At 52.9% G+C, this 24,514-nt stretch overlaps 6 protein-coding genes across 6 annotated transcripts; 2 read left to right on the top strand and 4 right to left on the bottom strand.

Moving 5' to 3' along the window:
• Positions 1-2,776: 2,776 nt before the first annotated feature.
• Positions 2,777-4,032, top strand: ACET3X_009898 (uncharacterized protein; the record flags this gene model as incomplete). The annotated part of the gene is made up of 4 exons (XM_069456063.1): positions 2,777-2,990; positions 3,042-3,136; positions 3,188-3,369; positions 3,417-4,032. The coding sequence occupies 4 exons, from the start codon at positions 2,777-2,779 to the stop codon at positions 4,030-4,032; spliced, it is 1,107 nt and encodes a 368-aa protein (XP_069302731.1).
• A 1,768-nt stretch (positions 4,033-5,800) lies between these two features.
• On the top strand, positions 5,801-7,416 carry ACET3X_009897 (uncharacterized protein; the record flags this gene model as incomplete). The annotated part of the gene is made up of 4 exons (XM_069456062.1): positions 5,801-6,027; positions 6,087-6,354; positions 6,414-6,545; positions 6,607-7,416. 4 exons carry the CDS (start codon positions 5,801-5,803, stop codon positions 7,414-7,416), a joined length of 1,437 nt encoding a protein of 478 aa, XP_069302730.1.
• Positions 7,417-8,371: 955 nt separating this feature from the next.
• On the bottom strand, positions 8,372-9,675 carry ACET3X_009896 (uncharacterized protein). The gene is made up of 2 exons (XM_069456061.1): positions 9,391-9,675; positions 8,372-9,271 (listed from the first exon to the last, which is right to left on the bottom strand). Exons 1-2 carry the CDS (start codon positions 9,459-9,461, stop codon positions 8,776-8,778), a joined length of 567 nt encoding a protein of 188 aa, XP_069302729.1. The 5' UTR covers positions 9,462-9,675; the 3' UTR covers positions 8,372-8,775.
• A 1,481-nt stretch (positions 9,676-11,156) lies between these two features.
• On the bottom strand, positions 11,157-17,205 carry ACET3X_009895 (uncharacterized protein; the record flags this gene model as incomplete). The annotated part of the gene is made up of 4 exons (XM_069456060.1): positions 11,157-11,282; positions 11,332-12,786; positions 12,834-16,896; positions 16,961-17,205. The coding sequence occupies 4 exons, from the start codon at positions 17,203-17,205 to the stop codon at positions 11,157-11,159; spliced, it is 5,889 nt and encodes a 1,962-aa protein (XP_069302728.1).
• A 647-nt stretch (positions 17,206-17,852) lies between these two features.
• ACET3X_009894 (uncharacterized protein) lies at positions 17,853-21,666 on the bottom strand (the record flags this gene model as incomplete). Its single annotated transcript, XM_069456059.1, has 3 exons — positions 17,853-17,922; positions 17,973-20,758; positions 20,803-21,666. The coding sequence occupies 3 exons, from the start codon at positions 21,664-21,666 to the stop codon at positions 17,853-17,855; spliced, it is 3,720 nt and encodes a 1,239-aa protein (XP_069302727.1).
• A 205-nt stretch (positions 21,667-21,871) lies between these two features.
• ACET3X_009893 (uncharacterized protein) lies at positions 21,872-23,763 on the bottom strand. The gene is made up of 2 exons (XM_069456058.1): positions 23,044-23,763; positions 21,872-22,989 (listed from the first exon to the last, which is right to left on the bottom strand). The coding sequence occupies exons 1-2, from the start codon at positions 23,752-23,754 to the stop codon at positions 22,066-22,068; spliced, it is 1,635 nt and encodes a 544-aa protein (XP_069302726.1). The 5' UTR covers positions 23,755-23,763; the 3' UTR covers positions 21,872-22,065.
• Between the last annotated feature and the right edge of the window lie 751 nt (positions 23,764-24,514).

Genomic DNA, 24,514 nt, shown 5'->3' with positions numbered 1-24,514 from the left:
TTCTTTACGACGAAGTGTGTGTGATCGGGGTGATCGGGGCGTCCGGGGCAACACCAAGCGCACAACACTGGATCAACACGGGTATGCGAGATTCCCTGGCGATCTTGTGAAGGGTGTAGGATCACAAAGGGGGACGCTAAGCGGACAGATGAGGTCGACAGTATTAGCCATGAGGCCGCAGAAGTATGTACTGTGACAACCGCTTAGAGTAGTCTGTTGTTGGAGTGATATAGCCGCTCGACCGAACGTATCGAGAAGCTAAGAAGGTGCTCAACATAGTCTTTTAGGCAATCAGCTCCATGCCCTTGACGCGGAACAACTACCGATGGCGTGACGACGTGATGAACTGAAAGTCATCGTGGGTACCTGGGTATCGGATAACGAACGCGGCACCAGTGCTCAGCTGCCGATGCAGGACGCCATGGAATATCGCTGGTGAATGTGGCTTCATCATCATCGGCGACGTGGGTGGACTGGCTTAACCAGGGGAGGCGAGATAGGCTGGCGTAGAAGTTCTTAGATATCAGCGAATGACTACACGATGCGGTTTGACGAAGACGAGAGAGAGAGTCAGCACGCTGAGGTACGTGCGGCCTCGCATACCCTTCCGCGTGGCAATTGCACGGGCTAGGGCATCTCGAGCCGATAAAGTTGACGCCGTCTGCGGAGAATTTCATGAGGATGTAGCCAGGTTGCCGACCAAGATTGCGTTGTCGATCTGGCCCGATGGCCATGACAATTCTTGATCAGGGCGAGCACAGTGAACATACTTCTGGCCATCGTGCGATCCTGTTCAGCTGCCACATCCTCGATGAGAGAGGCATCCCCTCGTCGAGGACGTTGTAGTCTTCAACGGTGTGATACTAGGGCCAATAGCTGGTCAATGGGAAGCGGTTCCGCATTGGTATAGCAGTCGAGCCCTATCCGTTAGGATGGGGTGATTGTGGGATGCTCTGGATTAGTCCTGGTATGGTGCAATCGAAACCCTCTTCCGAGGAGTCGACGATATGTTGAGCAACGAAAGCGGATATCAATCAGCTTGGACATGGTGTGAGCATCCAATCGTATGCGATAACCGAGAGCAGACGGGAAAGAGAAGCTTTGTTACTTAGCCGCTGGGGTTAGCGGGTCTCTAATTCGAGACCGTACCCCACACCACTGGACCCACGCATTGCCAATAAGGATAGATAGGAGCAAAACCCGTGTTGTGAAAGTGTTTTTTGGTAGCCAATACTTGGGGAGCTGAAGAAGTAAAACCGTTGCCAACGAGCGAGCACGGAAGCCGTACGCACACCAAGGCGTCGCGTGCATGTCGGTAAATGAGCTGCATACCTCGAAGGAGTGGAGCACAGTCGCGGAAGGAGCATTAGTCTCTTGACTGTGGAAGTACGTAACGGCTGACTGCAGTGGCTAGTCCCAGAGGCCAGGGAATTCTGGCCGGGGAAGCGGTTTGGAAAAGGTGATCTTTGCAAGGAAGAAGGAAGAAGGTTTTGGAAGACCAGGAGCAGGCATCTAAAATTGACAAGTGGAATCGGGGCCTTCGTACCCGTACCTCCAACTCGAAGCTTCTGCGTGGCACAGATGGATGGCGTCCGATTGCGCCTGCGTATGCAAACCCGGTCTTAACATGTCTCATAATGTGGATCGCGTGAGTTTGGAGACCATCAGCCGTGTGTACCTGAGGGTAAGCTAGAACGGTGATACCAGTGACTGTGGCTTCTTACATGCAAGACACAACGTGCTGACGACCAAGCCTGGGTGTGTGGTACCGAAGACGAGACGTCACCACGGAGTAGACGGCTAGCAATCGATGGCGAGTAGGTGTTGTGGAATAGAGGCGGGCGGAGTATTGCAAGCCACGAGAGAGCGGAGACTGGGACTGGCGCCCTTGAGAACCCGCATCCGCAGCATTTCGCGCATTGCGAAGGCGGATCACACATAGGTGTGATGCGGTGAGGTTATTCGTTGTCGAGATAGACGAGGCCGGGGGTGGCCCCTGCTGCTGGGCGGGCGATCCGAGGCGCTTCGCCACGACAGGCAAATCTCAACGCTGGACCCTTTGCGTCTTCCATCCACGACACGCGACAACCGCGTTGGCATGAAAAAAAAAACGGGATCATGGCTGGACAGAATGCGGCAGTCTAGATGACGCCGCTGGTCATCCAAAGTATCGGCTCAATTTGCGGCCTCCAAATCAAGTTGAGCTGCGGCAAAACGTCCAGACGCCGGCTTCGGTACTACAGTCCAGCTACCCCGGCATGGGCAAAGCGATTGGCTAAGCGTCGAATCTCGCTCTATCCACTGATGAGCCGCAGCAACAAGTTGCCTGGACCCGGTCACGTCGACGCTCCACAATCAGCTCCGGGCTACTGGTCAGTCATCCACACTTCACTTGTCTTTTGTGCCAGTCACGGTGCGAGCTGAAGACTGCGGATGTCGCTGGTACCTGGACCCCTGCGGGCGAAACCGACACTATTCCGTACCCGCTACGGAGCTCCCGTGAAGCGCTCCCAATGGTACTGCGCAGATGAGCTTTGTGTACTTTGGCATTCCATGCGTCCCAACCATGGCCAAGCCCCGCTTGTATTCGAGCCTTTGTGCACGGCGCAGCTGGAGCAGACGAGTGGACATCTGGCTCGCCCTGAGTTGATGGTTATATTCCTGTCCATTCCCAGTCCCGTGCTCTTTGGACGCTGGTGACGCTCGTTCCTCAGTCGTCTTATACTCCAACCGATCAACATACGTTCACGGCTTCCGAAACACACACGCCATCACCATGAGGTCCCCGCCGCCCGAGGTCCTTGCGACATGGCCCGAGCCGAACTACGTCGACCCGGTCACAAGAGGTTCGGCTTTGATGATAGTCGAGTTGACACTATTACCGATTGCTATGATTGTTGTATTTCTCAGACTCTGGGTACGGATAGCATGGCTGAAGAAGAGCTGGTACGACGACTACCTCATGATTCTGGCAATGGTCTTCAGCATCGGTACGCAAGTCCATCTTGTGCTGATTCCCCATCATCTAACGTTCAATACAGGCACAACAGTGATTGTCATCATGGCATCCCAACTCTATGGTTGGGATCGCCACGTTTGGGACCTTACACCTCACGAGATGATGGTCGGTAGACAGGTACGACAGTGTGCAACCCGTACCACCACAAGCTGATATTGACGGCGTCAGGCGTCCATGGCAGGTCAGACACTATTCGTCCTTGCTTCGTCCACCGTCAAGATGTCAATCCTCGTATCGTACTTCCGCATCGCACCAGAAAAGTCGCTCTTCCGTAAGCTCGTCTGGGCAACCTTCGCGCTCGTATTCGCTGCCTTTGTGGTCTTCCTAGTGGCACTCTGGGTACAATGCATGTATGTATATGCACGTCTTCAAGTCATTCTAGTGCTGACAACTACAGCCCAATCTCCAGCTACTGGGAGCTCAAAGCCGATCACCGTGACTGCATTCCCGAGGGACCACCACTAGTCGTGCAAAGCGTGCTCAACGTGGTGACCGACTTTATGATTTACGCCCTTCCGATCCCCACGCTATTCTCGCTTTCGCTACCGTGGAGTCAACGCATCGGTCTCGTTGTTCTCTTTTCTGTTGGTGGCGTCATTGTCGTTGCGAGTAGCTTCCGAGCCTACTGGGTCCACTACACACTCTTCGAGACGTACGATTCCACGTGGGAAGGATACCAGATCTGGCTTTGGACCGCGGTTGAAACAAATGTTGGTGTCATTTGCGGATGTATTCCAGCGCTCAAGCCATTACTCTTCCCCCACCGGGCAAGGGCTCAAGGGTCCAAGTACGGCAACAACTCGCAGAGCAGCAAAAGAAAGGAAAAAATCACCCCTGTCCTCGACCAAGTCGAGCTGGATACCCGAAAGCTCACGGACAACGATGAGACGCGGCCCGGGACCGCCATTGCCCCGGCCCATTACCGTCCCCTCTCGGAACGACCGATGAGTGGCGATACCGATAAGAGTCGATTCGATATTGATATAGAGCAGCAAAAAGCTTTCATGTACTGATTGCGCGGCGCAGTACTTTCTATTTATCTCTTAGTCTAATATGCGCACTCGTTCAGCGAGCGATGTTTCAACGGTCATTAGTTGGTAGGCTCACAGAGGCCAATTTATACTCAACTCACCTCAGCTCACCGTAGCACCTTTCTTTCTCTTTATTGTCAATACCCGTCGGACACGACAACTGGGCGGATTTCTCAGATTTAGCGAGTCGCGCTCTTAGCAGCAGCCTTCTTTTTTTTCTTTCTCTTCGATCAAAAAGCGTCGAGCACGATAGCGAATAACACGATTTCAAACACTTGTTTGGCCATTCCTTCTTTTATGTTTGGACTACCATTGGCTCGTTGTTGAGTTGTTCCCACGCGACACGCACCAACCATACCACCGCTTCTTTTGCGTCTCGCGTAGACTGCGCCACCGGTTGAAGGTGACGGTGGACTGATTGTTGCATTGTTGCATCGTCCTTCCTCCACTGTCCGGACCCGAAGCAAGGTATTTGGAGATTGTTTGCCGCTTGCTGCTTTATTTTCGGGCGATTTCATTTCGTGGATGTATACTGCCGAAGCGGTCATCATGCGGTGAGACGGATTAATCGGAGGTTCACTCGTCATGCCGCCGCATCAAACGTTGTCGAGATGAACAGACACTCTGGTGGTGTGGAGCGTCGAAGCATGGTGCGACGAAGACAGCTCGTTGCTTCTATTCTGCCTCAGCCGGACCCTGAGCTCATCTCTTTGTTTTGTTAACGTTGGGCTGGTGGTCGGTCTGTGCGGCGAAGATGATGTCACTTTGCCAACTTGCCTTGCTGTTCTACACAACTTCCATTGCGGTCGCAATCTCGGCCTCCTCAAGGCTTAAAAATGTCATCGCCCTGGGCGGGATGGTGAGTTGTTAGGCTCGCAGAGAGGCCAACGCAGAGGCATCATGGCCTCAGTATGACGTCCACGCCGCAATATGTACGGGCATACGGCGCAGCGGCCTTGGATACCGAATCATGGCCCGGTCGCAATACCGGAACTGCGACGTCTCACACAGCGAGCGCATCCGCAATCCAGTCGGGCACGAGAGCTTTTTCAAGAGTCAGGAACCAGTCCCGATTGTGTGGGCGGCTGGGCCTCAAACGGTGGCTTGGAAACTAGTGGCAGGGCTGAAGGCCAAACCTCGGCACCAATTGAGCGGCTCCAGAGACAGACGGCATACGCTCTGCAGCATGACATCTGCAGACAGCTGTTCACCGCTTCTAGCGCCCTGCAGTGTGATTTTAGCGATCGCGAAGCATCCGATGCATCCTCGAGGCGCCATCTCAGCGGCACTGTGAAAGGCAGCCCTTCGGCAGTGGTGGTTACCTGGACTACGATTATGCCAGGGGTGAATGTTAATGAAAAATCAATGCTCCAAGTAGCAGACCCTCGTCTGAGGCGTCACAGCGGGCGCCAGTGCTTCGCCGCACGACCGTTGTCCGTTCAAACTTACCTCATTGATGCTCCTTCGGGCCTGATGAGGCTTGCAAATCGCCCATCTGGCTTCGAGGTAAGGGTACTAGTCTTGCTCTTTGCCGTTTACTGCCAACGCACCGTGCAGCGCCTGCCCAGCTCGCCCTCTTCATCTTCTCTCGCAAACGAGAAAGTCATGGACCCAAAAGGATGCAGGGACCTGCAGACGCGTCCCTGCCATCTATTATAAGCCGCAACTACTTCGTCGTTTCCCCAAGATTTCTGTTGTTCCCATTGTTGCCATTGCTCGCTCAGCCATCCTCCATTCCAATCTCCCAAAAATGTGGTCGACGCTAGTACTACCATTGCTTGCCCTTTCATTGCGCACAGCATCGGCCCTTCCTCAAGGTCGTCGATGCAATTGTGAAGAGCACCCAGTATGCATCATCGGCGCAGGTCCCGCCGGCCTGGCTGCTGCCGGTCGTTTGGAGGAGAAAGGCATCAAGGCAGTCATGTTTGACCGTCAAGCAGAGGTTGGTGGTAAATGCCAGGCTTGGTACAACGACGAGTAAGCGTTACACAGCATCCGCCTCCATGCGCACTAGACGCGGCTGACCACCCTTCCAGAGGAGTTTTCCACCCACTCGGCGCCGCCTTCTTCTCAAACGCGACATACACAGACACCATCAGCATCCTCAACCAGACCAATGTCTCCATCGAGCCCTTTGCGCTTGCCGGTGCGCGCGAAATGTACCGCTACAACTACACCACCGGCGACATCTCCATCAACCCCACCCTAACCCCGCAGTTCACTGCGCAGGTATCCGCGGAAATTCCGAGGTACATTCAGCTGTGGAATCAGCGCTTTCGACCGATTAGTGTTGTGAACTACAAGGTACGACACCCGTTGCAGTGCGCCGTTGCACAAAGTGCGGCAGGCTAATGCAGGAACAGAATGGTGTACCAGACGAATTCACCGTATCGGGCGCAGAATGGTTCCGCCAGAACAACTTCACAGCGCTGCCAATTCTCCTTGTCAACCCCGTCGCGCTTTACGGTTACGGCGACATCAACATCGTTCCAGCGGTACGTCATCCTCTGAAATTCTTGCAGGGATTGCACATGCAGGACGCTAACGTGTGATTAGCTGTACATCCTGCAGTACTTCGCCCCGGATATCCTCACGGCATTTGTCGGCCTACACAGTGTCTACTACATGGATTTTCACAAGATGTTTGTCGAGTACGCCAAGAACCAGCTGTGCAAGACGCCCATCCACACCTCGTCCGAGGTCCGTTGCGTTGACCGGTCTGGCGACCACCCTATCGTGACATACACTACCCCTGCACCCAACGGCAGCTATGTCACCTGGGAGAAGCAGGAATGCTCCTCGGTCATCTTCGCATTCCCGCCAAGCATGGAGAACTTGGAGCGCGTTGGCGTAGATTTGACAGAACAGGAACATGACACTTTCGCCAACATCACGACCCACCAGTACTACTCTTCCGCTGTAGAGCTGGAGCTCCCCTTCGGCGTCTCTTACATTGCGGAAAGCTCCAACGATACGGTCCCGCCGCCAAACGACGGCGAGCCAGTAGCCGTTCTCCACCTGAGCCGTGAGTCCAACGTCTCCGTAGCCTGGTCCTGGGGCCCCTACGAGTTTCAAACCGAGGACGCTGCACGGGATCTGCTCGTCGAGAGCCTATCTCTAATCAACAAGGACCCACGCAACGCCACGGTGCCACCCCAGCCCTTCTGCGAGGACGACGTCAAGGCCTTCAAAAAGTGGGATTACTTCCCGCATTTCGAAGGCGACGCGCTCTCCAGCGGCGCGTACAATAAGCTTAATAAGCTTCAGGGCCAGAAGAAGACGTACTACGCCAGTGGACTCAGCGGCATGGAAATTGTCGAATGGGCCATTCGCGGTGGACGTGACGTTGCCGATACGTACTTCTAAGGTCAACCCGATCACGAATTTCTTTTTGTTCACTAGATCATGACCAAAAGGCTCAGTCTTCGGATGAATACTGAGCTGGAGAGGAATCTTTGCATGTTGCGACATGCTCGTAAATATCTGGGGGACGACTATTTTTTTTTCTGTTCTATCATTGAGATGATATCACGGCAGCAGGTTTTGTTTTCGCACGCGCTTTAGATGATGATACCTACTACACGCCTTCGATGAGCGTCATGATCACGGTTCCAGGAGGGGTTTGCGACCTGGGAAATGGTTGCGGGACGGAGGAACTTTACGATTATGACCTGTTTTCTGCCCTTTTGGGGGCTATTTAATGGTAATGAGATTATATATGTAGACATGTAGATATGTAGATAATGCGATTTGCACTAGAGTGCAATTGTCTCGATTGATTTCTCCGGCGCTGTATTGTTTCTCTCCTACCTTCTTACAGTTCTTACTGGGTAATATTATACGAACACTTTACCTTGCTTACGCTGTACATGATATCAATCATGCTGTTTCATCCGCATCCCACTAGAAATATAAGGCAAAAGATGTAACGCAATAATCCCTTTTTGCGCCCGGGGGGTCGGATGTAAGTACTTGAACAATAGGCCATATGTTCTTCATACGATTGATCAAAGACAGTGGGCTCCAACAAGAATCGTACATTTCGAGACTCCGTTTTGCCAAACGCAGCATTCTCAACATCCATTCATGGTCCAATGAGCATTACAGAGTCCAGAACACATCTTTGTCTTCCGAGGAGGTGTTTCTATTTTCGGAGCGTGTTGACGTCGATTCACTCAACGCAGTCCTGTTGTGGGTCAGTGGAAGGGGTCCGACATGGGTCTAGGTTCAGCTCAACACGAGGAGGACGCGTGTTGCTTACGCCTCCCCACGGACCTGGGAGAACGTTACTTAAGTACGGTGTTTCAGGCATCACTTCATCACATTCATTCTCGGCCATAAGCCCCGTCCCTTACTGCATCGACTGATTAAATATTAAAGCTATTTACAACCATCTACCAGCACCATCCCCGAACTCGCTCGCTCGCTCGAACAAACAAACCAGCAACCCGGGATGCATAAGCATTACAGTCAGAGTTATCACATGAAGATCCATCAATCCGCCCATTCGGTTTTTCCTCCCCTCATCAAATCCAAAAAAAGTCAAAAAGGTATAGTGCGAATCGTTGCCCAAGAAGAATAACAGCATCGCGTCGTAAAGAAACGTTAAAGTGAAGACGAGCGACAGGCTGCAGCAAGACGCATGACTTCAGATGAACTCATGACATCTTAGTGCAGCCTGATATCACGAACCTAGAATGCAGGACCAAGTAGACAAGTGGACGTCTACAAAGCGAGCATACCAAGAACCAGCGCAGCACCGAGCCCAGCGCCGATAGAGAGCTTGGAAGCCGCGCCTTCGAACTCGGGGCTATCCGGAGTGGAAGAAGCAGTGCCACTGGGAGCCAGTGTTACACTGATGCTGGCACCTCCCGTAGCGCTCATAGTAGGCTTGACCACGGTGCTGTTCATTGCCGTTGGGTAGGGGGTGAGTTGGACGCTAGAGCTCTCTACAACACTGCTGCTGCTCTTCGCGACGTACGCACTGGAAGATGGCGTGGGCGTAGGTGTCGGTGTAGTCTGAACGGGAGCAGGGTAGATTTGAGGCAAGAGGCTCTGGACGTCCGTGGGGAGCGCTTGGTACCAGGTTGGTGTGTTGCCAGCGGAGAGCGACGATGCCATCTCAGCGGCGAACGCAGAGGATGATGCGAGCGCGTATGCGACGCTGTCCGATGGGATCGCCTGAGCGAGAACCATGAGGACGGATTGTTGAACTTCGGGCCTACGTTTACCAGCATGTTAGCAAGGATGTAGACATGATTGTCGCGGGTAAGCCGCGTGGCAGTCGCGTTGCGGGTGAGATCAGGCATCTGGGGGATGTGGGTTGTGGAGATGTCTTACGCAACTGCATCCTGAGCCCTCGCGCCCATGGCAAGCGCACCCAGCGCCATGATCATGGTGTTTGCCTTCATCTTGAACGGTTGTTTCGTGTTGAAAATCGTAATTACAATGAGCGTGATGGACCCGTGTGTGACGTGTGGCGTTGGAAACAACGGACCGACGATGATTAAAGAATGTGGAGAATGCTGACGATGACGGGCAGCAAACAGCAAACACTGGGTCGCAAAATAGCAAGGAGCGTAGAGGTTTGGAGAGCGATGCGGCGAGGAGAGATGAGAAGGGAGGATCCCCGGCTGTATTTGAAACCGGGGGTTCGACTCAGGAACTCACGATGGTTTGCTCGCCTCAGGCCCTCTGAGGGGGTGGAGTACCGGTAGCGGCTAACGGAAGGTGGAAAAATAAGATTGCAACACCAATCTTGTGACAAGGCTGCGGGCGAACAAATGGCTATTGGAATTGGAATCGGCGCGCAAGCGAGAGTGATTCGTCAATGGACTTTGCTCCTTTATGCTGTCATGTTTCTGGTTGGGTGGGCGTTTAGATGCGCGACGTTTGACTGTTCGTTCTTCTACCCGTTTGCTGCCCACTCCACCTCTTCAAACACTCAACACCGTCGGCCATCGTGATGCGCGATATCTTCATTGCCGTGCGATGGCGGATGGCGGCGCTCAGAGCCATGGGCCTCATCTCCTTGAAGCGCAGAGAAGCTCCTTTAGCAGGCCAATCAGAATGGTTAGCGATGTCGCTAGCGGCAGTCAAATTTCCACTTTTTAAACAAGACAGGGGGTTCTGCGAGCCGTCTCCACGGCAGCCCACATGGCCTCAACTCGAGTGATGCAGGGACAGATGGAGTTGCATATGTTATACTTTGCAGCCTCGTTCTGTTGCGTAAGTAGCTTGAGCTGCGTCATAGGTACGCTTGTGGTGATGCAGCGCGTGAGTGCCTTGTATCGTACTGCTCCTCCAGACTCAGCGGCTAGAGGTAATGCTCCTCAAGGTCAATAACTCCGTCGCGATATTCCATGGTAGATGATTGGCGACCTGAATACCGACAAGCGACATTGCACATCGCAATTACCCCGGCAATTCGGCAGTGTTGCCCAGATGGAAAAATATCAAGCAACCACGGTACCACGCCGAGAACCACGGTACAGCAGTGACCTAGATGAACCTAGCGAATTGACAATAAAGCTATACAATCACCTGTTCCTTAAAGCAGAACCTGATGATCATCGCGATGCAATAGCCTCTACCAGGAGACTGACAAGCGACTTTACACACTCGTGGAAAAACATTAAGCGCTTTTTGCTGTTCCTCCATCAAGACATCGCGAACTTGGCCATCGCGTTGCCCAGCATGCGAAATCTCGTTCATAACGGCACAAATTCTTTTGGGTGATTGCACCATCGAACAACGGCAAATGGCCGGGAAGACGACGAGAAGAGACATTGTCGGCGGTCTGGCGGATCAAGGAGCGGGCCTTGCTATCTCACATTATTACGTACACAATCAAGATAACATCATACACCCTTCTGGCGAACCTGACATGTGCTGCGACGACGATGCAGCCATTTACGAGAGAACCACAAGATGGAAGTACAATCTACAGCAAGCTGGTCCATTGGGGTAGTATAGTAACTACATCCCATCAAACGACATTGCCAAAGAGCTTGGACGAGCGCGATTGAGATCTACGGAACCCGTCTACACAGAAAGCTCCACGATCGAGGCTGACGCGATTCACAAAAGCGCCGAATGATTCACTCTCAGATCTCCATCTCCATTGCGCGCGTTACTCCCGCCACAGCGGTATGGCTCCGACCACCAACACGCTCACCACACTCGGGGCAACGCGCCACCTCCATAGGCATGCCACACTCTCCGATCGCGAACTGCGTTGCGTTAGAATATACTTTGTGAGCGTGAAGAGCAGTAACTTACCGGATGTCCGTTGACACATTTGTACCAGTGTCCAGAGTGAGTTGCGATACCGCCGCGCCCGCTGACCATAGCCTGTTTGATGGACTCCAGCTCCTCCTTCGATACTGCCTGATAGAACTCACTGTTCAGCATCTTTGACGCTGCGGCGATGGCTCGACGCAAATCATCTCGACCGCCGAAGGGATGCTCGCAGAGCTTGTCTGCCTTCGCCAACAGATCTTTTGCAGTGTTACGGTACGCGATAGCTTTCGCACTATCATCTTTGTTGCCAGCCTGGACACCACTAAAGGCATGGGCAACTTGGGCGTAGTGTAGTGTTGCCTCAACTGCAAGTTTAGGCAGGCTCTCATGTGTGCTGTCACCGATGAGCTTTTCGGTGTCTTTGAGAAACTGATGCGCCTTCACAAGCGGCGAACCCCCGGAAAATTTAAGAGGCAATTCGCTGTGAAGATTCTTCTGGCCCACGGCACGCATGACCTCAAAGTTGTCTTCAAGCGCCAAGCAGCGAACCTTGATCTCGAGCAGTCTACCCCCGAGAGTGATACGTTGGTCGCGGTCGCGCTTGGCAGACGTCTCCGAAGAATCGATCGTCAACTTTGCGAGTTTGGCATCTAATGAGTCGTCTCGTGATATGCTATGAAGAGTTGCTTGGTGCAACTTGAAGGTCGGCTGATGTCGATTGTCCATCCGACGTTGGAATGCTTTGACTGCATTTAACAACTTGATAGTGTCTCCAGAACGGTTCCTGATCTCGTCGTTGATGGACTGCATGGTAAACTCATGGGCCGCCTGGCCACGTAATTGGACGATTTCAGCCGGAACAACACCCTTTCGCGACGCTTCAAGCTTTTTTCGGACATCTTCAAGCTGGCCTTGTAGTTGCTGCAGTTCCTGTTGACCGTTCACAATGAAGCGTTTGGACATCTCGTCAATGACAGCCCGATTGATGAGACGATTGTAGCGCTGAGTAACGTATTGCTTGATAGGCTCTCGACAGTTCGGGCATTGTGGGATTGACGCTGAAAGCTCGGCGTTCTCAATCAGTCCGGTAAAGAGACCCGTGGTTGCGTCGACACTGTACACATCTTTGAGGCCGACAAGCCCATCCAGTGTTTCAGTCGTGAAGAAATGCCCGCAACTAAGAACGACTATAGGTGATTCGTTCAAGTCAACGTCAGCGTACGGCACCATCATAATCATGTCTGGCTGCTCTTCAGATTTCATGCCACACTCTTGACAGTAATCCTTAGGGCATGCTTCGCCGCAGATACTCGGACATTGGTGACCGCATACAAGAAGCTTGGTACAGCGCTCGTCGCATGGCAAGCGACTGCACGGGGCCGAGCAAGGCATCTTGCAGTCGCCTTGGTGCTCACATGACCAAACACATGGCTCAATGCACGGTGCGCACGGCTCATGACACCTCTGTGGACATCTAGTGTGCTTGCAACGTACCTGGATGGAGTCAGAATGTACTCTGGGGATAGACAGATGTCACTTACTTCACATTGCGCTTGACACAGACCGCAGTCTGTACCGTCATGGCATAGGCGACCGCAATCGTGATTGCAAGTTCCATGCTTTCTTCCACATGTCTTCGTGCAAGTAGCGTGCTCGACAACTGGTTGGTTGGTCATATCCTTGGTGTTGCACCGACCGCACGTTCCAGGACATGGATGACCACAAGACAGAACTGTACTGCACGGAGTGGGGCACTTGAATCCTTTCCTGGATACATCCACTGAGCATTTTACGATTACATCGTGTTTGCAGCCAGGTACGGACTTCGAGACCTTGACGTCGCATGATATGCTAGACATGTTTCTGGTAAGGTGGCAGGCGACACCATGCTTGACATGACCGCATGGAAGCTGTACGTTGTCGAGTGAGACCATGCAAATTCCACAAGACTCTCCGCATGTGGTTTTCTGGCAGGCGTGACCACAAGGTTGATGTCGGCGCTGGCATGGTTGCTCGCACAGGAAGACCTCATGCATCGCTTTCGAATGGCATCGGGCTCCACATTGATGACCACAACCGAGACGATCGGCGCATGCCTCTCTGCAGCCACCTTCAGGACTCAGCCTATGGAAGTCTTCAGGTTGCTGAACTTCAGCGTCCGTATGGGGATGTCGAGGGCAGGACAAAGCCAGGGCCTTGCCCACCGAATTGGTGGCACGTAGCATACCAATGACCCTCTGCCACATTTCGACGCTAGAGTAGGTGTCTGCGTTGCCGATGAGATACATGCCATGCTGAGCGCGACTCAACAAGACATTGATACGGTTTGTTGTCTTCAGAAACCCGACGTTCTGCCTCTCATTGCTTCGAACAAGGGAGACGATGATAATCTTGGCCTCTTCACCTTGGAAGTTGTCCACCGTAGCAATTCTCAATAGCTCCGACAGCTGCTTCTTCTCCAACGGCTTGCCTTGATGACTCTCATGATCGGGTGTCGCAACCTCCGGACTGCTGTCGCTGTCCACTGCAAAGCCATCCCTCTCGAGCGCTTCTCGATCGCGATCGCTGAGACAAATCTCAAAATCGCTGCGCATAGCGGCTCTTAGTTTCTGGAGCTGACCGGTATATGGTGTCAGTACCGCGATATCATCCGGTTTGTAAACACCTTGTCGAACGACGTGTCGTACTAGTGCATGCACCATCTTGACTTCCCACATATTGGACTTGGACTTGGTATTGTGTACATCGCTATCCTTGTCGTTTTCGAGGTTGGTGTGATCAAGCCAGAAGACGTTATGGCGCAATCCGACAACGTCAGGCAGCTCGGTGGTAGATGCATGATCCTTGAGTTTGTCATATATGGTCTCGCGAATCAGCGATGATATTTGCGGGCGCATGCGGCGTTGCACATTGAGCTGAGCAACGGGCATAAGAGGCCGCCCAGGCTCACCGATCGAGAGGCGTTCGAACTGACTCCTGTCGAGTGCATGAAGCTTTCCTCGATCGCTTTCGAGCGATAGGTCGCGGAAATTGCTGACTGAAGGTCGGAGCTGCTCGTGATCACCAATCTGGATCAGGTGCTCAACATCAGGAAGTAGCGCAGAAATCATATGGCTCTCCATGACCTCTCCCGCTTCCTCACAGATGATGACCTTACACTTCACCTGCTGGAGGACCGAGATACGCTTCGCTAGACCAGAGGTCGTAACACCAATGACATCTGCATTCTCTAGCATTCGACGGTTGAGCTCTTCGTGGATGTTACTCAGCTCGAGCTGAGTCTTGGCAGCGTCGTTGACAATTTCAAAAAGCTCGCTGACCTTGTTGTTTTGAGCCTCAGAAATCCAATGAGCGATCAGCGCGCTCCTCTCCTGCATTGATAGGGAGAATACGTTTACGGTCGCTTTTTGTACGACTTGTCGCAAGACTTCCGCTGATAGTGCTGGACGATGATGCGTCTCACTATCTGCAATCCATACATCGAATGGGTGGCGGCCAGCTGTTTGGAAGCCTTCGTCATCGAAGCGACGGAACTGGTTGTAAATTTTCGGGTATTCCTCGTGGATATGACCTTTGAGATTGTGCCACTGCGCACGTTTTGATAAGCCGTGAAGACCTGCAAAGGTCTTTCCCGCCTCCTTCTCAGTCTCATCCAAACTCTTGTACCTCAAAGCTGCCATGTACTTCTCAGATTTAGTCTTGGTCTCCATGTCGCCCAGGGTGCGAAGGTTGTGGTTGGAAAGCTTCTTTGACTTACTCATGCCTCCGACACGGATGAGCTTGTTGACGCCGATGTCCAGCAGATGTTCCAGAAACTGGTCCAAGGCATGGTTCGTATAACATACGATGAGTATAGGCCCAAGGTCCTTCTTTTTCTTCTTCTTCTTGATATCCAGCAGTATTTTCATGATCTGGAGACCCAAGTGGCTCTTTCCTGTTCCTGGAGGTCCTTGAATGAACGCAAATTCGCGGGTCAACGCAGCGACTAGTGCGCGACACTGTCCACGATCAAGCTGCGTCTTGGTCTCAAGCTTGTCAAGTAACGCCTCGTCGTCGCATGATGCGGTTGGTTCGATTGAAAACGGCTCGTCGTTCTTGTCCTTCATGAGCGTTGTAGCTGGAAACCTGAAGCCAGCAGTGCGCGCGTAAAGAGGTGGAGGGATCTTCTGGATCCCACGTGCCCCTGAAGGATCACTGTTCTTTTCTGGAACAATCCACTGCCGGAAGGGCAGATGATTCAGCCGCTGCATAGCCTGTAGGCGCTCCAGAGTTGGTGCGAATGTCGCCGGCATGACCTTTGGGAACTCCAGCAAGAGGCCGCGGGCCACTCCGATGTTTGCATGCATGAGCATCTTAACTGTTGCTCGGTCTTGAGTTACCAAGCTCGTTGTGACGTAAGCTACCTGGTTGTGGTTTGTGAGACTATATTCCTTCTTGGGATCAGTGGTCTTGTCTGAGACAGTGAGGAAGATGTGTTGAACGACGTTGTCTTCGATCCAGATGAACGACAGGAGCGACCCATCATCGAATCGCCGGGACTCCTCCCACCACTTCACCTTTTGGTCTGGATTCTTCTTTCGAATGATCGCAGGTTGCAAGAATTCGATCTGTGCCTGCAGGCCCTTTCGCTTGTTGAGCGTGACGTAGGAGACGCGAGCGTTGGTATACTGATTGGCGCGCATGTCTCCAAGATTGGCATAGGACAGCGCGCTGGGATCTTGGGACACTGCATGCATGATACCAGCCAAAGAACCTTTCAGCTCACCAAAGATGTCGTGGCGCATCAGCCGAAAGTAAGTGTCGATGTGGCGTTGTACTGGGTCTTCCAGGAAATGCGGTTGATCTGGATCCGTGTATGGCAGAAATTCTTTCTCATCAGTCATGATTTCATCACGAGTTGGAAAGAGTACCAGGTCGCCAATGTCCTTTTTGTCGTTATCGAAGCGGCCCGAAGGAACTACCAAGTCTCTTGGATAGGAGGACTTCTGGCCACTCCCGTCGTCGTGGTCGCCGGTGTCATCATCACCTACATCATCGGCAAGCAGTCCTTGCGCACGTGCTACCAGGGCTCGAATGTCGTTGAGGCGGTTGGTAATCCGTGCAGAAATATCTGGAGAGCCCTTGCAAGCATCGCTTGCAGTCTGAATTGAGTCGACCAGCGGGATGACATCGTCATTGAAACGTGCTCTTCGCTCCCGCTTCAACAGCTCAAATAGCGCCAACGCCATTGCCAGAAGCGTTGTTTGATGATCCTCTGTAGACGCTGCGGAAGACGTAGCTGTTCGAGCAGCTAAAAGAGCTTTGGAAACTCGCTGAAGATACTGTACTGCCGTACGCCCCCCGACCCCACCGAAGAGGTTGTAAATGGATCCGACATGTGTGTCGACGGCGAGACAGCGCAGGAGTGCGGGGTGTGTAAGCGTGAGGAGAAAGTTGCGGGCATTATCAAGGAAGGTGCGGTAGTCCGAGCCAACGACGGCTGTGCGTAGAATGGCGAGAATGTGGCGACGAGCACTCTCGTCGTTGGAGTCATCATTGAGATCTTGCGGGAGTTGCTGGCACCAGTCTCTATCTCCAGTTTCGAGTATGCTCAATGCACCTTCCCTAAAGTGTTAATGGGAACAGTCAGTGTGTGTCTCATAAGTAGTTTGGACAATGAAAAGCTTACCAAAGGCGCCGCATATTTGTCGGATCAGTCTCAGCCTCACCAAGACGGCGCTTCCAAGAGCTGTATGACTTTCTGGCGTCTCTCTGCTCGTCCGTCTCTTTGGCTCTAGCGGGTCTCGACTCATACTGTGGTTTGCCATCGCGATTGCCGTATGAGTTTCCGCCACGACCGCGGCCGCGACCGCGATCAAAGCCTCTTCCTCCTCGCCAGCCTCGTCCACCTCGTCCACCGCCGCGTCCAGACATATTGAGTCTGTTCGAGTGTTATCTTGAGTGCAATTTGCGAAACAGTGTGTCGCTACAAAGATTGTGTTGTTGGCGAATCTTGCTAGGAAAGAGCAACTTGTTAGCGTTTGTGTTGACGGTAGTCGAAGACCCTCCTTGCTGTGATGAGAGGTGAAGGTGAGGTATCGGCTTCCTTTTATCGGCAGTGGAACAACGCGCACCGTACGATGGAGAACAAACATGCGTGCATACGGCGTCTGCATGTGTGCGCAATCATCGGCCAATTGTGGCGTTCCAGCTTTTCAGCCTCGCGGGCGCGTACAGGTGCCAATCACAGGATTCCATCTCTTCAGCCTCGCAGCATATCTAGGCAGACACTCTACGCATGATAAACAGAACTGCTTTGGGCAACATCGTATCATCCTTTGTGTCTGTCTTCATGCCTAAGGTATCCGTACTTGGAGAGGCCGCCACTATGACGTATTGAAAGCAAAGAGAGGAAAGAGCGAGTGACCGTAGTTACCACAAGAAGACTAGAACCAGAACAGAACATGTAAAAGTGGATTTGAGACATGAAACAAGCATGATACCAATAGATCCAATACTCCACCGTGGCGCCTACGCAGAACGCCAGCTATGCAATACCATCTCATGCATACCGTTGAACATTACCTCGTACCAGCATCCGGAAACAAAACCTGAATCATCTCATCCAGCAGCGTAAAAGCAATATGCGTACTACATCTCGTTAGCTCTACCCTAAACACTGAAATCACTTGTAAACTTACTTCAGCCTTGTATTATTAATGGTCCCCTCAATCTTCTTTGCCGCCAACTGCGCGTTCTGCCTCCCCACCACACTGCTTGCCAACTCAGGCACGAGTGTACTAAGAACCTCGCTCGCCGCCTTCCTACTTCCCTCTTTGTCTTTGCTGGTCCGCTCAACGCCTGCTTTCATCCTGCCGTTGGGCCACATGCTGTCCTTCAACGTATCAATGTACTTGACGATGTTATTTTCAGACAGCAGGTTGTCAAAGGACTCGCGGACTTTGCGTTCGATGGTGCCGCCAAGGAGTTGGTGGAGGACTACGACCACGGCGCGACCTCGCAGCCAGTTGTTCTCGCGGTTTAGCTCGAAGACTTCCAGGAAGATATCGCAGATTGGTTTCACAAAGGGCTCGAGCTCTTTGTTTTCAAAGGCAAGGAGTTCAGCTTCTGCTTCTGCATCGTTGTTGGATTCGCCGGCGACGAGAACACCGGAGGAAGAGAGATTGCCAGGTTGGGCTGTTGCGCCATTTGTATTTGCGAGCTGAGTGGTAGCGGCGGATATGAGGTTTTGACCTGCGACGGATAGTTGATCGAGCACAGGTATATTGCCCAAGAATTCTTCCATGCCATCAGCGACCGAGTTGTAGATACGAGTCACAAAGTCGTTGGAGTTGGGATTCTGGTTTCTCAACGCATCGGCAGGACTGATCGCTGCCTGAGAAAGAAAGGCGCGTAGTTCACGGCTGCGGCACACAGCTGGGATGAGTAGGAGCTCTCTCAGGTATTTCTCAAGACCAAGCCGCCTCTTGTGGAGGAAGTCTTTTTGAAGCTTGAGCATCATCTGCCGGCGCGGAAATTCTAGATTCCGGACTTGGGGAAATTTCGCTCGAAGTCTTTTGTTGAGTTCGTGGAACTCGCTATACCGTCGTGAAACGACCCAAGTAGCGGCAGGCATCTGATCACCAGCACGTCGTCGAACCTCGATGACATACATGGCGTACTCCTTACCGTCTTCCTCGGTACCGACCATGATCGATTGGATGAACACAGTCGCTCGTCCGTACAAGCTGTTATCGCTCTCTTGAACAATGTACTGCTGACGTTGTAGCTCCTTCCTCTGTATCTCTCGCTGAAGGCTAGCTTTCGATTTTCGTAGGATCCTCAGTTCGGCGGCGTTATTTGTCAACTCGGCCTTCGACGTAAGAGAGTCCACGATAGACTCTTGCGATACAAGACGCTCGATATCTGCAGTAAGCGCATCGATAGCCTCAGCAAGACCCAGATCTCCAGGCGCTGCCTCATGTATCTCTTCCTCTTCGGATTTACTTCTTGGTATGGGATCATCGATCTCGTCTTCCAGGAATCTTTCCTCATCGCCAAAGATATCATCATCAAAGACTCCACGCGTTCTGGGCTCGCCAACCAGGCCTAGTGACGCTATACTTGGCTTGAGGTCTTCCTTGCTTTGATGTGATTGTGCTTGAGGGCGGGGGGACGACACTCGTGGTAAATCGACGGATCCGCGCATTGAGACATTGTCTAGTGGCGACTTTAGACTTGGCTCATAGAACAAGGATCCCTCAGGCTCATCCATGATATCAATAATAGCAGCTTGCATGGCATCGACTACTTGCGTGTTGTTGCCGTTGGTGCGGCCATGGCCGAAGTCCGAGTTAAGGCTTGCAGTCGAGTGTGCAAGAGGGTCGGAGTCGTAATCATCGTCAAAAAGTGGCGGACGTGCAGACGGCGTCTGTACATCTAAAGAGCGTCGTGCGGGCGGTTCGGCGTTCTTGACATTTCCTTGGCTTTTCAAATCTGACGATGATGCGACGGCTCGACGCAGGTCGCTATGCGGGATCTGCAACGCGCTCTTCTGCCGTGACTGTGTCCGGACCATGGTAGGTGCCGCTGCAGACGAGTTGTCGAGCGTTTGCGCTACAGTCCTGGTATTGACGGTGCTATTCTGAGCGTTCGCTGCCTCATCCATGGCTAGCCACTTGTAGTACAGATTGGATTTCTTGAACCTCCGGAAATAGGGTTCTTGTAACTGGTCGTATGCCGCCGTCTGCGCGCGCAACAATGAACGCCGCGCATTATGATATTGCTGCGGTGTCGCCTTGCGTCCAGCTTTGAGAAACTCCGAGACCGCCTGCCGGGCTTCAGGTAGTATCTTCAGCTCCGGTTTTGACAGATATGCATCGTGGATTTGCGCCAGGTCTGCACGGTCAGACTCTGTCCAGGCAGGAAGCGCGCCTATATAGTCCGGCGCTTCTTCAGTCTCTACTTCTAGCGGATTGCGGAAGCCATCGACCACGATCCAAAATTGCACTAGTCTCATCAAGTCTGCCTGATCCATGAACTCCATGAAGCAGGACAAACCCGAGGCATCGTACAGCACCTCGCGCAGGGACGCGTTTGCGAATTTGGACGATGTACGTTTGTGCTTTGGTTTCTCCTGTTCGGCAACTTTTGCCCGAACCGAGCCTCCAGCGCTGAGGTTGGCAACCTTTGTGTCCAGAATTTGCCGCGCTGTTTCTAGACGCCGAAGATATACAGGATCTTGCCCGTCCACCATTGAGTCCTTCCGTAACTGACTTGACACCTCGCTGCGAAATCGTCTCGCATCTGCAAGGGTATTGGTTTGCCGGATGGCTCGAATGAAACGTTCAAATCGTCGCTCGTTGTCGCCAGGTGCAAGCTTCGGGAACTGAACGTTCTTGGGGTTCTTCGGTGACGGCGGAGCGTGCTCGTCGAGAGCAGCTCGAATCTTGCGAACAGTCTTCCGTTCTTGGATCAACGATTTTCCCTACCATGTTAGCTACGTCCTACCGCGGGCGGGTAAACTCTTACATAGCCCTCCATAAGCTGGTTCCACATGTCTGGGTCAGCGAGCATCTGCATCACAGGAAACAAGACTGCGCAGGCTACAAGCTCCTTGATCAGCACATTGACGGCAGGACTGGTGGACATGTTCGCAGGCATGATCTTTGGCAGTAGTCGCGCGACGATGCTTCGTAGATGTTGCTGCTGTATAGGCTTGGTATTCGAGTATGCCAACGAAGCCGCCGGATGCAATCGACCCTCCTTGTATTTGGCGGCAATAGCCAGGTCAAGCTCCTCGGAATCTGTGATATCCCGTGACAGCTTGCGCCCACGAACTATGCGCTCCGCTTCATACGATGCCCGCAAGTGGTCTGTGATAAGAGGGATCATGCGCGATACGACTGTCTCGACCATGTCCACTGCCAGTATGCGTTCGCGCACCTCGCCCATGGAAGCGCGTATCGCCCGGTCCACCTCGTTGATGAACGTCGGGCTTTTGCTGATGCTGCCATACCAGCTCTTCACAAAGTCGCGCATTATCAGTCCGATCAGCACGTCAATGCTGTCTGATATCATAAAGGACGCGGGGTATAGCGGCTCCATCATGTACGTGTTCCTCCTGTCCATGGCCTCCCTCTCAGCCTTCCACCTGCCCGGCGCAACGAAGGCGACATGGCGCGGCCCGTAGTCGACATTTCCGCCGCTCCGTATGTCCCTGTCCCAGGCAGTCGTCAGGGTGAGCCATGCTAGGAGCGCAAGCGTCGCGAGTGCGCCGGCGATAAAGGCGTAGGGTAGGTAGTGTAGCTTGGGCTGCCAGTGCGTCAGGTACCCCCAGGCGATGAAGATGGCGATAGCGGCGAAGACCACATCTCTGTGCTTCACGGGGGCCATAATCGTGCGGGTGCCGCCCGTTTCTGCATCTTGAGCGGGATGGTTGGGAGTGCGGGAGGCTTGGTGTTCTTTGGACAACCCACTTTCAAGCTTAGGCCACTGACGTATCCCGCGTATTCCGTATTCACATGCATCAGGCTGGGCACACTCCGGGGCTCGTTACTGCACAGCTTCATGTTGATTTGAACAAACCTGGGCTGAGGGTTACTCGTGGAACTATCAGTATCGTGCTGAGGCTTTGTATGCGCTATCAACAACCGTGGAAATGGTTGCGCTCTTCGTGCTTGGTATAACCTCCTATGCTAATGATGCCATGATCCCAATACTATTACATTCTTGACGCCAATCCAACTCCGAACACTATGCACACGCTACTTCGTCTTCCCAAGCCAATCTACTCTAAAACTTCCGCCGTCCGAGTGTCGGCTGCCAGTCGAGTGGATGTGTCTCTTGAGTAGCGTCCTCATCCTCCTTCCAAATCTTGATTGATTTGTCCGACTCTCCAGTGATGAGACGCAGACCAGACTTGTCGAACGTCGAGCACATGACACCTGCTTCTGCTTCAAGAGAACCCGGTTGCGCGATGCTTTCTGCGTGTTGGAAGCGGTGACCTGTCTTCCAGTCGTAGAATGAGGCCTCGCCGTTGTCGCTACCAGCGAACATGACGTTATTCTCGTTGACTGACAGAGTGTTGATGATGCTGTCGACGGGCGAGAAGTTCTGCATAAATTTGCCTTCCGGACACAGCCATTGCTTCGCCGATTGTGCAGATCCAGAGGCGAATGTGAATTCTGTTGGATGTGTGGCAAGAGAGCGAACAGACTTCTTGTGGTGGGTGAGTACCGTGCGCGTCTTTCCTGCAACGAGGTCCCAGAGTCGTATTGTGCTGTCCATGCTTCCCGAAATAACTTGGGGGTCGGCTTCTTGACACTGGATGGAAGAGATGGTTCCCTTGTGGCCCCCCAGGACGTGGATGTTGCTGCGCGATCGCATGTCCCAGACGCGGACTACACCGTCTCGTCCTCCCGTGCAGAGCACATCTACGGTCGGATGAAGCGAAAGCGAGTAGACTCCGCTCAAGTGACCGTGGTAATGTCTGATTACCTTGTTGGTCTCGAGATCCCAGCACTTGACCATCTTGTCTTCTCCGCAAGAGAAGAGGTATGGATGTCTCGGGCTCACTGCCAGTCCTCTGACTGCAGAAATGTGGCCTGTCAATGTGATCTTCAGTTGGCCGCTGATCAGATCCCAGAGCTTAATTGTCCTGTCTGCGGCACCCGTAGCGAACCATTGGTTTCCAGGCTCCATGGCCACCGATCGCACCTATACAGAGTCAGCTACTATCGCTATCGCGCGTGGTAATGTCCCGTTGCTTACCCATCCCATGTGTCCGCTAATGACCGTCTTGATCTTCCAGGGCGCATGCCAGTCTGGCTTCGCTTGGCGGACCACGTCCTTCCTCACCAGCGCGCTGGACGTCTGGTCTCTATTTGGGGTAGGTCCTTGAGCATTTGGCGCCGTACCCTTTCCTCCAGCCCTCACTGCCAACTGCATCGACTGCGCGTCGCGCGCCTTGTCCGCCTTTTCTGCGACACCATCAATCATCCTCTGCATCTTAGGGTCAGATGCCTTTTCTTCGGCGTTCTGCGCCTTGATCTTCTTGCGTCGTTCGGCCGCCGTGGATGCTGCGCTAGCCATTTTCGCGGCCAGCGCAGGTGGGAGCTCGCGTACATGCTCATATTCGCTGCGGATGCGCGATGCGACGCTGGCCTGGTCGGCGGCGGCCGAGGGTGCTGGTGTGGTTGGGTGTATCGAGAAACTGCCATTAGAGGCGTGGTCTAGTGCGGCCGGAGACGCAAAGTCGGCGGCGAATATCTCTCGTGTGCGCTTCGAAGAGGATCTGATCAGCTGTTCCGCTGTGCTTTGCGGTCGCGAAGCTGCCGTCTCGGCCATGATGACGACGTGTTGTGGAGCTTGGAGATGGACTGGACTAGCGTGAGCTGTGATTGTTCGCGACTGCAGCGGCGGGTATGGAAAAAATCTACGTGTTGATGTGTTGGGTGACACCAGAGGCCAACTGCTGGTCATCGACTCTCCATCGTGAACACTGGCGGCCGAAGTTTCACTAGCGCGTCTGCCTCACCAAGCCGAGCTAGGACCGAGCGTCATCTTATCTGATGTCTAGCACTGCCATCTTCTGAGCTTGCTCAGCCTCGCACTCGACTTCAGCACGACATATGTTGCTATCCTTGCACCATTTTCTGATTTCCTATATCACCAGTCGCGATATTTTTTCAGTCTTCATTGCATCGAATTGCTGTCATACCCTCTGGTCTTCCAGTGACCATCGGTACACTTCGTCCCTTTTTGCACGGTTCCGTTTCATATCAACTAGGACTCTGAATATCGCAATACATATACATTTGGTTTTTTCCAGAGAGACGACTTCTATTTTGATCACATTCGTTGTCAGAATGGACAGTGTCGGTCGCTGCGCAGATCAGCAGCAGCATCATACTCCAGCCCGCGAAACGAGATGGGCACACATACCTTGCGCGGTTCCTCTATTGCAAACGCCCCTGGTCGTGAACGCGTCAAACTATGGATCTGTTGCATCCTCTGAAGCGCAAGCTCTTATGAACCCAGTTTGAGGAATTCATTGCGTTCAATTGCAGCGTATCGCACAACAGCATCACTTTCGATCATGTCGTTTGCTCATTGTTACAGCTTCGTCTTCCGCCAACCCCAACCTGTGAAAATTCAGGGATCGAAAGATGGCACTCAATAGCGGCCGCAAGATCGGTGCGCAGGCCTCGTACAATACATCTCGATAGGAGGAAGAGCCCGG

Source organism: Alternaria dauci, chromosome 10, assembly GCF_042100115.1.
Source record: "Alternaria dauci strain A2016 chromosome 10, whole genome shotgun sequence".
Lineage (NCBI taxonomy): Eukaryota > Fungi > Ascomycota > Dothideomycetes > Pleosporales > Pleosporaceae > Alternaria > Alternaria dauci.
This window is presented reverse-complemented; position numbering and strand designations above follow the sequence as displayed.

Excerpts from the sequence above, each read along its gene's own strand:
- ACET3X_009896 (XM_069456061.1), bottom strand. The coding sequence starts at position 9,461 with ATGAAGGCAAACACCATGATCATGGCGCTGGGTGCGCTTGCCATGGGC. Across the intron at positions 9,272-9,390 it reads AGGGCTCAGGATGCAGTTGC|GCCCGAAGTTCAACAATCCG; the intron begins GTAAGACATCTC and ends TGGTAAACGTAG.
- ACET3X_009893 (XM_069456058.1), bottom strand. The coding sequence starts at position 23,754 with ATGACCAGCAGTTGGCCTCTGGTGTCACCCAACACATCAACACGTAGA. Across the intron at positions 22,990-23,043 it reads TTAGCGGACACATGGGATGG|GTGCGATCGGTGGCCATGGA; the intron begins GTAAGCAACGGG and ends GACTCTGTATAG.